This window comes from Falco naumanni, chromosome Z, assembly GCF_017639655.2.
Source record: "Falco naumanni isolate bFalNau1 chromosome Z, bFalNau1.pat, whole genome shotgun sequence".
Taxonomy (NCBI): Eukaryota; Metazoa; Chordata; class Aves; order Falconiformes; family Falconidae; genus Falco; species Falco naumanni.
The window spans coordinates 55,235,535-55,253,421 of NC_054080.1; the positions used below are offsets into that span (position 1 = coordinate 55,235,535).

The window sequence follows — 17,887 nt, forward strand, 5'->3', positions numbered from 1 at the left end:
CCACAGGCAACCAGAAGGCTTTATGCTTGAAGAAAGAGTGTGGGTATAAGGCCTATGCATACATGCTCACCTCTTGAATGGATTCCACACTTTTGATAGTTTACATTTGCTTCTCTTTAATTATCCAAAGTGTTCTATGCATAAACAGGCAAAACTGTATGGATTTGTGGGGAGCTGGAAATCCAGGGGAATGAAAATGGAGGAGAAATGGAACAATTATGGAGCATAATTGTTACAGATCAAATAACAAGAAAACTGCATCTTTTAACACCCCCCCAGTGTAAGGAAGGCTCATTTCTGCTTTACTTCCCAGAAGAGCTACACATACTTCTTCACATAAGATATAATAAAAAAAAAAATTAAAAAAAAAGGGATTGCAAGGAACTAAGACACACAGTCCCTAAAACTGGAGGAAAACAACATAGATCCTGCCATACAGGGCACTCGCTGATCCGGACTGGATTAAAAGAAATGGGGAGGACATCTGAACCTCTGATACAAGAGCAACTCCTAAACAAGGAGAGAAAGAAAAATTCAGGAGGACATAAGTGCTTGTAAAGAGATAAAATCTAGAATGGCAAAAGTGATGCACAGACACAGAGTCCTTGTCCATGTCCTTGTCCATGACAAGTAGAAGTGAAATGGGGATACTGGTAGTCCTAACGGGACTGGAGACCTAATGGAAGAGCTACAGAACCCACTTCCATCAGGGTTACAGTATTTCACTTTGGAAGTGGAGTATGCAAGGACTATTCACACAGCTTATCATTTGGGATCTTTTGATGAGTAGTGACTCATTATAGACAATGTGGGATCTTCCTATCACTCACAACAATGTTCAACTCATACCCTTTATGTGACCGATAAACACAGAAAGATATTTTTTTCTCAAGAAGATCAGAAAGCAAAGCTTAAGATACTGATGCTGCTGTAAATTCTGCATTCAACAGTTAAAAGAAACATTTGGCAAAAGGAATTATTGATGTCTGCATATTCTTCTTTAAGAAACAAAGTAAAGCACTATTAAAACAGTCTCAGCTTTCCCCCTCTCTTTCTTCTTCCTACCTTTCCCCCATTTTCTTACCTCAAAATATGTAATTCTGCCATTTCTCTCCTCCTTTTCACAGCTTAGTTCAACTTCCTTGCACCAAAACATTCTTTCAACAGCTAGTAAGACCTTTGTTATTCTGTCTTCTCTTACTACCTTCTGTATGTCTCTCTTTCTTATGTTGTCTCCATAAAGTTATTTCTTAACTGTCCTGTTTGTAAGTTTCATTACGTTATAGAGCAAATGAATTTCAGCCACAGTAGCACTGACCCTGGTATCTCATACTGAGGCATGTGAGTGGAAGATGAGCCTGAAGCTCTAGAATTATAAGCCAGTCATCCTCAGACACACAGCACAAGCAGATTGTGAGTTGTATTAAATTGTACTCCACTATTCCAGCACTGTCACATAACCAGTTTTAAGTCTTAACAGAGATATAATGGAGAATGAAGAAAGCAAATCCCAGCTAAGCGTCTGACCTCATTATTGCTATGGGTTGCTCTTATGCAGCAGCTGACAGGGGCACTAACTTCATCAAGCTGCTGGAATATCAGCTACCTCAAGATAGCTCAAGTATTTTCTCCTTCCATTAACACCTCTGGTATCAGGCTTAGATTTCAAAGTTTGGTCCCAACATATACACAACAACTGTATTTATCTGTTAGTAAAATACACTATTCTCAACACAGATTTTCTAGATGAGCTTCAACCTTCAGTCTAAACAACAACAAAAAAGTCTTACTGGCTTTCTTCATACAAGAAACCCCAAAATTTCATCAGTTCATCAACCCAGCAATTCATCAGTACACCTCGCTAAAACGTGATGAATAAAGGCTAAGATTTTGGTTAATATGACAAAGCAAAATAAAAAAGCACTAAGCCTTTTTAAATGAAGTTATTAAATCCAAGACAAATATTAACTATCAGACAATTACATTTGACAAGATTTTCTTTTCCTAATAGTAGAGACACCTGAAACTGAATCATGTCATCATTTATCTCCATTAAAATCTCACAAGTCTGTATGCACGTAAGTGCTGAGAGAATTGGTCTATCTGCCCAATTGTCTGATTTATTTTTGATAATTTCATGGTTTAGCACTGCAGTAAAAAGTGTCAATTAAAAAGGAAAGGCTAAATTACATATTTCATTTATAAATCAATAAAAAACCCCTTGCATTAAGCGCAGAGCTTGAATATATCATAACTGGTGTTTCAGAGTCTTCCCCACAACCACCCTTGAAAGCAAGAACCTGACAGTAGTGCGGCACATTCCACCACGATGAAAACACTGAACCACTCCAGCATTACCCAGTCTGGACCTTGGAACAGTAAGTAAGACAGCTTCAAGGCAGGAAGCGGCAGAAGGTGGCTAATGGGTGATGGAAGTAGGTCTACATTTTACAAAATAGTTCCCAAATGACAGTAATAGATAGCTACTGTATGTGCACCACTTCCTGAGATTTTTCTTATTCCTTTCCATGTTCAGTGACAAAACAGTGGATTACCAGACCTTTGCACTAAACACTGGTATGTAAACAACTGAGGCTACCCAATCTGGATTCATCCTTCTGCTCCGTTCAAAATCAGTTCCGACCTCAAACCAGGTTCACCAAGGACAACACACAAAATGCCTTTTCAGGTCAAAGACACTTTTCTGTAGTGGGAGATTACTTAGAAGATAAAACAGGTTTTTGAGACAACATTTTAAAATTAAAATTATCTTTGACTATCTGTTGGAGATTGCTCATTGATTGTTCTACTGAGGGAAAAAAATCCTCCAATCTGTATGAGTAACTTCATTACATTATTACAATCCTAGTTACAGCAAGGCAAGGAAAATCTTGCCTGTCTAAAAGACATGCACTTACTATTTGACGTTCATTTATTTCTATATATACAATTAGATTTAGTTACTTTGATCCTTCTTTTATTTCCTGTATTTAAATAAATGCTTAGTATCATAAGAATTCATTTTTATAAGTGTTTAAGTGAAAAATCCACGAAGTGCAGCAAGAAAAGCATGGTTTAGACTCAGTTTAAAGCAGGTGAACCTGCCTTAGCAGGGTGTTGGACTAGACAACCTCCTGTGATTGTCTGACACAGCGAAGATTAGTAGAGTTATGCTGATCCTTCAGAATTTATGAAGGGAATAGATTAGCTATATTCCATATATTGCACCAATATGACTAATGCCTCTTGAAAATGCATGAATCTCAGAAAGTAAGTATTTCAGTATATCAGGCATTCACAAACAGAAACCAAGGCCTGCGTTCTTGACCTAAGGCACTATTCCAGGAAGAACACTTCTTGGAAAGCATGAAATATAAAAAAGAACTAAACAGTGCTTTGCTAAGCATTGGCAACATTAATTTCTACTTAATCTGCATTATCATTCTGTCAAATGGGTTCCTCTATGCTTTAGAAACAACCATACATGCAAAGTCCTGTAAATTAACTTTGGCAAAGCACAGATGGGAGCAGTACAGACACAGATTCCATAATGCATTATGAGAGAAGCTGACAAATAGGCAGATAAGACTACTTTGACAGATGTAGTACTAGCAGTACAAAATGTCAAAAAGCATCTGTGTAACAAAATAAGGATTCTCAGAATGGGAAAGTAATTCTGAATATAATGCAGGTACAGAGGAGACAATGAAATTCAGAAAATAATGCAAGAAAGGTATTTTTTATTATTAATTAGGATTTTATATGGACTGATAGCTACCAATATGCAATAAAAGAAAAGATGGAGAGGAGACTGCTGCAGAATAGGAGCTGTCCTATTATGTTAAGTATGTCCATAGTATTGGAGGTAACGAGAGTGGACAAATAGTGTATCTGAGTGAAAAGGAAGGTATCTGGTAGCTATCGTATAGTGAGACAGTCAAATTTTTGTCTTTGGATATAAACCACTTTGACTCAGTCAGGAGGCTCCTATTGCCACTTGATTTGGATTTAAAGCTATTTAAGTATGCAATTCACTGCAGTACTGGCACTGCACCTTTGGCACTGATGGAACTTAACAAGTGCTTTCACCATGCAATGCACAATAAGCAGAGGTTCTGAAATGTTATAACCTTATCACAGGGCTTGGGCAAATCTAGTGAGCTAAATAATTTTTATTTTCAATTGGACTATTTCAAACAAGTGGCATCACGACACCTTGGAATTGATTACCCGTACACAAGATTAGTGCAAAGACACAGAACATTTAAAATGGTCAGCTAGCCATTTCATGAAGTGGTTTGTAAATGCTAGGTTCCAGGCACTGAATGGGTTTGGTATAAAATATCACCTAAGCAATGGGTATATTTGCTTGGGGTCCCTTTTGAGTCATTAGAGACGCTATTCTCTTTTATACTCTCAGAATCTTTCACAAGAGGATGTGAATGATCACAGCAGGTATTATTGGCCAAGAGATTCAGAATCTTGGTTTAGAGAGATTTCCCATATGATCCTGTATGCAAAAGCACTTACAGAAGAAACAATCTTTGTTCAGATTAAATTAGGCACACTGCACAATTACTTTATCATCTTTACAACACTACCACAAGCCAGAAGAAACATGGATCTTGACACTTTTGAAAACAAACAGCAGTTTTAACCCTGATACATAAAAACTTTGATACCAAAATAGGAGGGCAATTTTTCAACACAAAAGTGAAATTTCTTCAGCTACTTGATTTGATGAACAGACAAGTCAAAATATTTGTATCCTGAACACTGTGATTGCACAATTACTGTTAATGACCAACATCTAACTCTTGAATGATAGTCTATTCTGAAATAATTCTTAGATTTAAAATTCCTGAAAGACTTCCTAATTCCTTCAGCTAATGTTCCTGTTACGGTTACTATCAAGAACAAGACCAGACCCTAAAGCTAACTACTGTAGTACTGTATTTCAAATAGGTACCATGTACCTTGGTCACTAAAATTCAAGGTTAAACGTTTACAAGAGACAGATGAATGTGCAAAAATTTTGTATGCATGTAATTCAGATTGAGGTTAAGCTTCAGATGCAAAATAGTTTCACCCAATGCTCATTTTTTAAACTATGACTGTACCCCCTTCTAATCTTGAGAGAAGATCCTGTACTGACAGAACTCATCGTTAACTGTGTACTCCAGTACATCCAGAACACCCCAACTTGAGCAAAGTTGTGGACAAGTCTGGGTCTGCAGGACACTAAGTTTCCAAAGGCAAGGCATAAAAATGGCATGATCTGAAAGCTAGACAGTGTATTCCATTTCCTGCAATATACTTTTGCAATTACTTTACCCCAACAGTAAACTGTTAATTTAAAGCCACATGAAGAGCATTAAGTTAGCATGTCAGCAGTGTGCATAAATACGGCATGAAATTTATAAACATGCAGTAAAAGTCTTCTAAAATGTTTTTATTTCTCAATTTTGTAAAAACTTGTACACAAGTACCTATATCATACTACTGAAATTCAAGCAGAAGTCACCTCTCTTTTCTTGCTCTCATACAACAGAGTGACTAAATGTGACCAGAGGATTTTATCTGAATTTTTATTTAAGTTTCATTTGTTGAATGATATACTGTACTTAGGATACTTTTAAGTACAGAATTTGATTTTGCTGTGGAAACTCTTACAGAAGTTTAATTTCAACTTTTTCCAAAAAGTGGGGAAAATGGAAGCAAATTTGGAAATAAAATCTGGTATCTGAAAAAAGAATCGAAGAAAAACTAATTCAAAAAATGTACATGGGAAAAAAACCACAACTCTTGCATTCTTAGTTTAGAGAACTACAAAAAAAGCTGGTGTTCTCCAATCTTTCTCCCCAGCTATGCCTCTTCAAAATTATATATGCCATCTAGACTACAATACTTAGGTGTCCACAAAAACACATGTTCACAACATCACTTAGGTGAACTGGAAAAAACATGCAAAGGATCCCACTAAGTTTATTAAATAATTTGAATAATTACAGCAGCAGAAATAAGGGGACCTCAGTATCACCACTAGAAAGAAAAAAAAAGAAAAAGGAGTCTGCAGCATTCTAGCATAGCAGGTATAGCTCCTGAGCAACAGTATTCTTATGACTCACTGGCTAAAGGTCCTGGAGACTGAGTTGGGTTTCACTCTAAGGATGTAGTAGTAATGTATCACAACACCAAATACCTCCTCACTTGTTCAAAAACAGACACAAACTCCTTCAGAGGCAATCCCCTGCAGAAGCAGTAGCTGGTAGGTGCTGTTGGCAAAGAGTAAGTCACATTCGGATGCTATTTCAGATGCTTGTTTCTTTTTCCAGTGTCTTTTCCCTTGTGATTAACAGATATGCATGTTTTAAAAAAACAGATTGCTTACTGCTTTATCCTTCACCTGATGCATGACTCAAAATTCCACCTGATGGAGCAGAAAGGCAGGAAGGGATGTACCCTGTGTAAACATTATTTAATTGCAGAAAACAGTAATCTATTCATAAATGTTGGTCAACATAATGAGATGAAAGTAGGATGCAGTTACTGACTTGTTTAGCAGCGTAATTGCTTTCATTGCTCTGCTTAAACGCTAACATCAAAATACTTTTTTTTTCCAGCACCTTTGGAGATCATAATACAAGATTTTGAGACTTGGGAGACTTGAACTGCAGAGTTCTGAAAGTGCTCATCAGTAGGATTCAAGAACCTTCAGAACTTCATGGAATGAAGTAACATGTACCTTTTGTTCTTGATTCATTAAAATAAAGGTATCACATATTTAGAAACACAACAAACCCAAAGGAAGAGGCATTTATCTGTCTTGAAAGTAATAAAAACCATGACAAAGCAGAACATAAAACATACTATTTGCATGTAATTACACAATCAAATTTTAAATAATACCAAATTCAGACTCTGAAAGTATACTGAAATTTAACTACCCTAAACAATGTGAAGTCCAGCTGTAATTGACTTATTTTGCTTGAGTATAAGTAAAAGCATAAGCATTCTTTAAGAAAGATTTGCTTACATAATTCTCCCCAGAATTCTAAAAAAAATATTGTTTGCTATCAGTAGCAGTTATTTTTTTCATGGTCGTATTTGCAACGGTTGGACTCAATGATCTTAAAGGTCTTTTCCAACCTAAAAAAATTTATGATTCTGTGATTATACAGCTCTATCTTCACAAACACTGATGCATTAGAACAGCAAACCCATTGCTTGCATAGATGACATACCACTTCATCTTCAAATCCTCCAGCTAATACAAGTGAATAAGCTCCATCATTACTGCGTCCATGGATTCCACCCACATGTGGTCTGTGAACACCTGCTTCGCTCACCTGGCAACAGAAAAAAGCCAGTTTCTAGCATTTTTTTCAAACAACCAGCTATTTACAATCACTTTTACTTTCTGCTTAAAAAATTGTAGAGGTGGTGTCTGTAAATAGTTAATGTAAGGCTGCCAGTGAAAGTGAGAAATCCACTTGTCTTTAAGGAAGAAAACCCAAAAGTAAGGACATTAAATAAATGGAAGGACAATGTAGGATTGTGGTGACACAGGAAGATGTAAAGGTACACTTTCTTCTTTGGGAAAAACCTGCATGATTCTTCCCATAAGCAGTATTTAAGACTGTACTCACTGCCATACTCCACTTGCACAGTCATTCAGACAAGCCAAAGTAGACGGTATTTGCCAGTTTGGTAATATTTCACAATTTTTAACTAAGATTACACTGACCTGTGTAAAGATCGTCATGTCAGGTATTATTAAGCTACTGCACTGTAAATGTGGCCAGCACAGAGGAGTATTACCACTCTGCCTACGGAAACAGAAGAAGCCATTGCAACAACATATGGATCATATGCTAGTTCCCCAACCAGGACAACTTTCCGTAATGAATGAGCAACTACGCTGCAACCAGACCGCTTGGGAGCTGCAGCAGTACCATAAACCAGCAACATCATTGAAGTCTACTGAAACATCTCTCCCACAAAGAATTATCTAATGTCTTTCAAACTACCAAAGCATATTAAAAAAATACCTTTATGAATAAAAAAAAAAGCGACATATTAATTACGTATTTTCTCAGTACACAAAGCCAAAAATACTATCGACAGAACGAAGGTTCCCAGCAGAAAACCCATTATGATCCTTCTTCCTACCTTCCTATCTTCCTTCAGACCTTGATTTTTCCTGTTTTTCTCATTCTGCCTCTCCCACTCCTGAACTCCTTTTCCCAGCCTACACTTCTAAGCAACTTCCATGAAAGTTTAACATTTTTCTGCTATAGTCTTGCAATTTCATAATACAATACATCAGATCAAAGGTCCAGCTGGCCAAAAATGCTGTCTCTAATAACAGACAACAGCTGTGAACAGTATGAAAACTATGCAAGAACACAATGATACTTATTGCACAACTTCTCAGAATCCAGCTGTCTGTGGCTCAGACTTCCTGAACTACTTTAAACTTTTGGATTCATAGTAATCCAGAGAAAAACCCATGTACAGTAGTACGGCTTGTCATATGAACTAGTACTACTTTTGTTCATTTTGAAGGGGGTAGCTGCCCTTTTTTTTGATGATCCCTTCTTGCATTACAACAGTACATGTATATTGGTCCCTAATTACATTTTTCATACTGTACCTCCTTTCATAGTCCTCTACACTACACCAGGTTTCAACATTCTTTCAGAAAGGAAAGTCTTTCCAGTTGAATGAAAAACATTCCACTCCTTTAATTATCCTGACTGTTGTTCATAATAACGTTTTATTTTCCTGACCCCTTCCTTTCACAATAATCTAATGCTTGATTTTTTTTTATCACTATTGGGTATTAAGAAGACTTATTTTCAAAATTAGCTATTAGAAGAACTCTTTGCTAAATAACAAGAATAAGTAACTGAAAGCCCATTACAAATTATGTAGTTAGAACTGTTCCCCACCCCACATTTACTATCCACAATGACTTAGCACTCTCACTTAACTTTATCAGCTATTTGCCAGTTTTTCCAGACCATTTATAAGTATACTGAATAAAAAGGCCCCACTATTGAGCTCCTCTTTCCTGCTGTATCATACATCCTTTCATTCATTCCTCCCTCCCTTCTTTCTTTTCCAGGTTTTATCAATTAAATTTAGGTTTCTGGTAGTGATTCACCCCAAAGACGAACTCTGATAAGTAATTCATGTCAAAGATGCTCTTCAGATGCTCTCTTCAGAAGCAATACTTATGTCAATTTCCTTCTAGGGAAAAGAGAGTTTGTGTCATAAAAAACTATGCAAATCAGAAATAAAGAAACTACAGTCTCTAAATTCTTACAGATTTGCTGAGCAAACTCGTTTCTCATACAATAGACTAGTCATGTGAGAAACAACAGTGTAATTTAACTTCCTATGTAGAAAACATTCCAATCTTCAGGGAAAAAAAAGGACAAACTCTTTAATTTGTACCCTAAATTAAATAATTATGTCGAAAGGGTAATTGTCTTTTGATGTCTAGTCCACAGATACATATATATAAGTAGCATTCTCTGCTTTCTTCTTCTGAAAAAAGCAGCGCTCTAATTCTGTTCCCTTTTCCTACCAGCACTAGTTCTATTTGAAAATGATTACCTTTTGTGTCACCAATGGAATCCCTAACAAAAAGATAAACTAAAAATTTTAATTATTGTTGAAGCAGTGAAAATAGTTTTGAGATTTTGAGTCTGCATAAGTGATTTTAGAAACTTCTTACTTATGAGACTTTAATTAGCAATCTGGAAGCCAACAAAAGGTAACTATTTATTTCAATTCCTTTCACAAAAAAGCTCTTCAAACCATGAAATATCCCAAAGAATCAAAACTGAATATTCCTCTTCAGCAACTTATTCTGTGTAACATCACTGGTATGATGAACATTATAATTTTAAATCAAAAATATAATTTGCTTCATCTAAGGCTTGTATCGATGGTAGAGCTAACAATGGACATCAAGGTGAGAAAGGATCAAAACAACTCGTTTAGGTTACAACTGCTTCACTGTGCTTTCTACCAAGGAGAGAAACCAAAAACTGTTGCTAAAAGGAAAATGTCTGCTGCTAACCGTATCAGCCTTAAAACTTGCATGGCTTTCCAAATCCAGAATTCTTCACACAGGACTGGAAGACATCACCATCAGAAGAAAATTGCCCGCTAAGTGTTATCTTGTACCAACTGAATAATAAAACATCTGTTTTCTTCTCATGAGAAGGCAGGTGATGAAAAGTTCAGAAAACAAATCAGAAGTGGGTTTTGATTCTTCACTTGCCCCTCTTCAAGCAGTTCAAAAAACCTGATCCTGTTCTTCCAAATATGATGAAAAACACTCAATTACAATCCTTTACACATGCAAGAGACAAATAAATAATTTATTTTGAAAATAAATATGTATCTCCTTGACTGAAAACAACAACAAAAAATCCAAGATAAACCAAAAATCAGCGCTATCAGATAAGGCTGGGGCAAAAGGATGTAAATTTGTAGTTTGTGCAACACTTTGAGACCACAAAAATCAGTACTGGCACAAAATTAAGCTGTCCTATCCACCCTACTTTGTTTTTTCCTGTCCCTCTGAGTATTGGCAGTGTGCTTGTATAACCAAAATGTAAAACTGACTGGGAAAATTAGCTCCACTCCTACACCAGGCGGGATATTTTTCTGCCAGTTTTTTTAACAGCCCAGTTTACAATAGTCTATGAAATACCTGCATCAGAAAATAAGACAGTGCAAGAAACAGAAAAGGCTGAATGGACAGCTAGCAGTACAGGCTTACACTGCTTTAAGCTGTTCATCAGCCTAATAGAAGATATGGACACATATTATGTACGACCAAAAAACCCAAGAGGGATTCAATTTACAGTTATATTACCTAACATCTTCAAAATATACAGTCTACATCTCCTAAGTGGGATAATCAGTTCATGTGAAGTATACTTCCAAAAATACTTGACTCTATTGACTAAAGTATCCCACTTAGAATTTTAACATGTGAAATTTATTTATCCTAATGACCACATGCTTCTTATTAAATTCTAGTGTAAATCAGTATACTTCAGCCTTCACTGCTATTGTCATCCATTCCAATATTAGAATCATAATGTATTTGCTTTATTTAGTTCTGGTGAAAATGACAATTGTCAATCTAAATTTATTTTACTGCCCAACCCATTTATTATTATTTATTATTATTTCTATTTACTTCAAATACAGCTAATACTAAAACAACACACCTGAACTCGGAATTTCCAGGTTGTCCCAACAGGAACGCCAGGTATAGGTCCATAATGATTTGAAGGAACAATAGTGCATTCCTTAGTGCGACCAACACAGGCCATGCCCTAAAAATACATCAGACAAAAAAAATTAGTATTATACTATGGAAGACTATTTGCACATTCAATGCAGATATCAAGAAATCTGATCGTTATAACAAACACATACTTTAAAATACATTAACAGTTGTTAAAAGGAATGTTAAGTAAATAATACATGTTTATGGGTTTGCGGGAGAGATTAGGGGTTGGTTGTGGTTTTTTTTACCTCTAGTCACCTTAATAATTCTTCCACTGCTTTAATTGCCAGTAGATAGTGGGCAGGATTAAACATTGTCTTATTGTCTGTGCAACCCAGTACTGAATTTTGTGTAGTGCATATATAAGTAGAATTATAGATGTAGCACATACATGAACAATCAGAGTAACGGCTATTTCTAAAATACACTCTACCTTGCCCCAGTCTCTCTGGCTTTCAGTACTGGCAGATGGCATCTTTGCTTTCTTTTTACTCTGTTTGAGCTTTTCTCCAGCCTTTACAACTTCATTAGAATCATTTTTGCAGGAAGGACAATACCTAAAAAAAGGTTTTAGTAAATTCTCAATTACTTCATAATAATGGCAACACATTTCTTGTAGCCAAAATAGTGTCAATTTGTTTATCTTGACTGAGTATTTCAAGCTAGCAAACATATACCAGTCTTAAGCAGCTGAAGCCTATGGCTTAAAAAATAAACCCAACATGAACAAATACTGTCAACTTCAAAAAAGGGCATTTCAATATCTTTGAAGGTAGAGTGCTAGAGGCAAAACATTTAACTATTCTTCCTCACATGATCTGTGAGAGGCCCCCATATCTCCTGTATGCTCTTTCATTCTGTCCTCTTTCATTTAGATCACATAAAGAAGACAGCCAAGATCAGTGTATGCTGCTAACCAGTACTCATGGTCTGCTTCTATGTCCTGCCCACTCTACCCTTATTTTTTGTGGCTAGTGCAACATATTTCACTGCAGACAGCTGAAGGTCAAACAGAGCCAAGATTATCATGTTAAGGTGTGTATATGCACACACACACACACGCAGGCACACACTCATTCATTCACTCGACAACACTGAAGCCACCTGAAATACTGAGCTGAGACTCACTCCAGGTAGCACAGGCACCCTGGTGAGAAAGCAGGAGACAGCAGTATGCAGTGACTACAAGTAGAGAGAGAAAGGAAGTACACTGGTCCTTTTGCTGCTTCTAATCACACTTTTATTCCACTCCAGGAAGGCCAATGCAAAGGCAATTAATTGCCCGTGTTTCTGGCTCCCATGGGCTGGGTTTGGCCCATATGCCACTAGTAGAGGAAGCCTGAGCTACATTAACATTGATCACCTAGTTTGGATAATTACCACTAGTAGTAGTATTACTACTACTACGACGACTGTTTTGGAAATAAGAATTAACTCTTGTACATGAATAGAACAATTAATGATTAATGTCCACAGGGACAGATATCACTATGACAACAAAGGTGTTGAACCATCAAGACAATGAAGCTCTGTAGATAAAGAGAAAATAAAAATAATACAAGATGCTGTAACTGCCTAACACTAAGAATTTGAATGATATCACAGTTGTTTTGTTTTGTTTTTTTTTTAAAAAAAGAGTACCCAATAACCAATTAAAAAAAGGAACATGACATAATGCAGACTCACAAGGTGAATTAATTAGGGCATTTCTTGCCTTTTGATAGGATAACCATATTAGCTTTATATTTTTTAAATTGAGTTTTGTATGGAATATTAAATACTGTTTGCATGTGAAGTGGCTTAATCTCTGCAGGAGAAACATCATTCTTTCCTGACCTGCAGGCTCAGCCCCTGCATAGTTTGCCAGATTTTATACTATAAAAATACTAAATGGAAATTTCTCCACTTCTAAAACAAACAAAACCTCTGAAGAAGTTAAGGATCAGACAGCCATGACTCTTTGCTAGTATTCAAGAAGAAGGGAGAACATAGACCTCATCCTTGGTAGGAGATAATGCTTTGCCCAGTGCAACTGCACTCCTACATATGACCAAGCATTAAGACTGCACAGGGCTGGTATCAATAAGTATCACAAAATTAACTGTCACAAGCCAGCTTCATTAACAGTATCTCCTCCATCCAGTGACTTCATCCACAGATGCATCTATCTACCTACCTCAACAAATATTAAGAATCATATAATTACACAGCAGCCATTTTTTCAGACATTTTAGTTATATGAATTAAACTTCTACTACTTGTGGAAATTCACCATTTTTTGGCCAGAAATGTAAGTGGAAGGGTCCAGAAGTGCACTTAACATACAGCCTGAGGGACAATAAAGACCAAGTTGTCGGTAGTGGCTGTCTACAAAGCACCAAATCTTCTGTATGGCGGAAAACAGTCCTGGTACCTATGCAGCGCAGTTACAGTGGTACTATTGGAAGAGGGTAGGGAGAACTAAGCAGTAAAGGCTACATCTTGAAAAAATTTCTGTTCTTCACGTAGCCCTCTGAAATAGAAGTAGGACAACTCATAAGAATGTTTCATAAGAAGCTTTTGAAAAAGAATGGGTACTGGTGAAGACTAGAACACTAATACCTAATCTGAAAAACATCTGAAGCACTCAGCAGGCCACGACAACTTTAGCACACTAGCTAAACCAAAGAGATGCTGATGGCTGGTGAGGTTTCAGTATCAGTATCTTGACGTGCCTATCAAACCTTCTCTGTATTTGAGGGTGTAGAAGAAACCAGAGCGAATCAATTGTTTCCACAGTAGAACAAAGGATTTGTGGGTTTTGTGGCAATGTATTTTCTTTATCAGAAACTCTCCTGTGACTAGTACCGGAAAATAGATGGACTTTACTGTTGCTGGAGTACCGGATTAGAACTGATTCTTAGAGTAAGGAGCAACTGAAGAATGGAAGGACCGAACAGATGTGTACTTCCAGATAGATGCTCTCATTGAATATTCTGAATGAAGGAAGTAAAAAAAGAACTTCCCAGCTGCTTTATCCAAAGGTCAGGTGCAATCAGGTAAGAATACTGCTTATGTATTGCAGTCAGTAATAAACCATTTGTGTGCTGGGAATGGTTTCCAACAAGCGACATCAACTCACTTGTATTAACAAGTAGTGGGAAGCAAGAAGATGTCACACACAGTCTGCCTTGACAGCAGAAAACTTTGGAATATTTCAGAGTGACATGCTGTGTAATAAACACTGCTGAATAAACACTGTAATCATTTTGCAGATGCAAGAAGTGGAAGGCACATAGACAATATTCAAATAAATGCTATTTTTAGTTCAAATGACCCATACATACTTCTAATAGGTACTGAAAATTTTTTAGATAGTGTTTCAAGACAGCAGTTCCTCCAAAAATGAACAGAACTCTTCTCAGGGCAGAAATTTTATGGGAAAAAGACCAGCTTCCAACAACAGTATCCTGTGGCCAAAAGTACACACTTAGAAACACCTATCTCTGTTAATGGTCTCAATCACTAAATCACACTGGCATGAACACAGAAGGAGTTAAGAAAAAATACAATGCCCCAGAAAAAACGCAGATCATTAGGCACTGTCCAATAAGCAAACCTACCATGGCATCCACATACAGGAGATACAGTCATTTACTTCCACAGAACGTTAAAATTTCCAAAGCACTTACACAGATTTTTATATAAAATTTAATCACAAGGTCCAAAGACATTCCATAAAATGTATTCACAGCCATCTTAGACATTTATTGATGTCTATGTAATGGAAAACTTTATCAAAATAAAGTTCTACTTATTAGTCTTTTATAAAGGATTAGCATCTCATGTAAGTCACAGGCAGGTGATAAATACGCACCATGTAAATTGTAGATAGCTATAAGGATACAAAACAGTTCAGAGCCCAATATAACTTAATGGGCAGCTAATGGGTGCATGCAGATTCACTTCAAAATACAATTATATTGATTTAACAATGTCAGTTAGCTTGGTTTTCCTACTGGCAGAACCAGGGACAGTAGAAATGAAGAGTAGCAAGGTGCTGGTCCTCCCACAGCAGAAATCAATGGAGAATGGAGGAACAGAAGACACAGAAGGGGCACAGAGGCAGCAACAGGGACAGAGGATGAAGGGAAAAAGAAGGGTAAGCGTAAGAGAATTGTTCAAGCCATGAAGCCTGAACAAAATTAAAAGACTAGAGAACACCACTGTTGATAAACACAATCAGATCAGATAATGCCACAGAAGATCATAATGATCATAATGAATAAAATAAACATACCAGTTCTGAAAATCCATAATGGTCATTAAAGCTCACTACTAATCCTTTGTGAATTATTTAAAAGAATTACCTTGACAGAAAACATAAGACTTACATTAAGTAGATGGATTAAAAAAGGCAGAATTAAAAGAATTCTTCAGTATTATCTCTCATGAAGTGCAAATAACAAAAAGGTACCATGTATAGAATGGCAATATAGGTAAGTAAATCATCCTTGTATATTTACCAGTCCTCATCTTCTGGTATCTTGCTTAAGGGAGGGTTCAGGCAGTATATATGATAAGCCATATTACATTCATCACATAGGAGCTGCATGTGAGCATCCTGCTTTCCACCACACAAATAACACGAACAAAACCGGCACTCCTTATCTGGATCAGCCCTACAGTGCTTGCATTCAGGGCCACTTTTTCCTGTCAAAAACAAAGAAAAATTCAAATACCATGTATCTTAGAGAAGTGCATTACTCTATCTACCAGGAAAAAATTACTTTTGCAGATGAACATTGCCCTCTTAAAAATGTTTTTTCTTACAATGAGGTATTTGACTACCCAGGCTAATGGGTTTTCTTCTGCTGTATAAGCAAGAAGTGAAGAAAATTACTAACCTCTCTTGTTTTCTCCCCTCCCACTCCCAACACGCCACCTGCACACTCTCCCTACAGATGGAGCCTTGCACAATCTCTAGTTGGAGTCTTGTTAAATACAGCCATGAAGAAATTCCAATTAGGCAACTGGTAACAGTCAAATAAGATACAAGTACAACTTGGAACAGCTCTTTTCCCCACAAATAACCAGTTGTTTCACAGCAACAGTTTAGTTTATATACACAGAAACACTAACTTTCTGCTTCAGCTCACTTGGAAATTTGGACCCATGAACCCCACTATGAAAGAAAATCACTGCAATTGGTTCCTCAATCAGGGAAAAAAATGCTTTTATACAAGAGAAAAACATGTAGTAGCCTAAATTAGAGATGCAAGAGGAGAGGGAAGAATCACTGAATACTTCTAGCAGAATTAAACACTTACAGTCTTTAGTCAGAATGACTAGTCAGAAATGTATGAAACAAGTAGAAGGTCCAGAGAAATGAGAGAAGACTTCAGAAGTGAACTTGACTACAGCCCAAAGAATTCCAACATTAAAATAAAACAAATTCATTTATTTTTTCTGTGCAAAAGTCATCTAGAAATGCCACGGAAGTGAAACTGACCTTAAACTAGTGTAATACAATAATTAACAGAGTACTTCCAAACTTCTCTGGAAATAGTATTTTATCTGAAAGAAGTAATTAGCTTTGAATCAGAAGACAAGACCAGAAAGACCACTTGAGAGTCTGGAGCTGGAAGTAGGAAGCTGTAGAATCTAGACACTTGAGACACCAGAGAGAACTTTTCTTAAATTTTAGAATGGGCCATAAAATGTTCTGAGTACCATTCTGGAAGAAAAAAAAACCCACAGGGTGCAGAAGCTCAGAAACATAAACAGCTGGAATACCAATGCTTGGGATAAATTTTCTCCTAAGTCCATAGGCAACCTATCTGAGGAACTTCTGAACTGTCTAGTCAATGTCTACTCTAAAGGACAACTGACCTAGAAGGACAGATAAACTTATTCCTATCATAATCTTTGTCCAAAATACCCAAAAGTCATCAGTTGTACAAAAAATAAAATTCTCATTCTCTGGAACAAAACCTTATTTAATGTGTCCATGATGTCACATGCAAGTTCATTAATAAGGAATCTGAGGAGTAGCCCCACTACAAAAATGAAAACAAACAATGCCCTCAAACCCACACCCCCTACAGCCCTTTGGAGGCAGCATGAACATCAGGTTCTTCCATAGATGCTATGCAGAAAGAATATAAGACAAAAAGAGAAGGGCACAAGCAACAAAACATATGATTTAAGAAAACACTGCCTGTTCCCGTGAAAGATTTAACCCTTAGGAAAACAGAGATTTTTTTTCATATTAAAGGACTGATGCCTTTCTGATTTTAAGGGAAGACTAGAATTTGTCAAACCTCAAATATGGAGAACTACCCCATGTTTCTCTGACTAGTGCAAGAGAACAATATTCAAGTTTCCATCTCCTCTCAGCTTTATTTTATAATTTTCTTCACCAGGAGTCAGGTCTAAGTTGCCACCTTGAGAAGCTGTATAGCTTGTCAGTTCCTTGTAAGTTAGTTTGCTTAGATAACATAAGCAATCAAAGTAAATATCCCTTCTAGGAGCTGATTCTTGAATAGAAAGATGAGATGGATCTCTGACGTATCTAGAGTTCTGTAT

General features: G+C 36.6%; 1 protein-coding gene across 3 annotated transcripts in view; it reads right to left on the reverse strand.

Moving 5' to 3' along the window:
• The window catches only part of UHRF2 (ubiquitin like with PHD and ring finger domains 2), a 95,289-nt gene that overhangs the window by 10,831 nt on the left and 66,571 nt on the right, over positions 1–17,887 (reverse strand). For all 3 annotated transcript variants that reach the window (XM_040579329.1, XM_040579328.1, XM_040579331.1), the window contains 4 exons: positions 15,826–16,012; positions 11,754–11,877; positions 11,259–11,366; positions 7,245–7,349 (listed from right to left, as the gene is read on the reverse strand). In XM_040579329.1, coding sequence (XP_040435263.1) covers positions 7,245–7,349; positions 11,259–11,366; positions 11,754–11,877; positions 15,826–16,012 — 524 coding nt within the window. The remainder of the gene's footprint in view (positions 1–7,244; positions 7,350–11,258; positions 11,367–11,753; positions 11,878–15,825; positions 16,013–17,887) is intronic.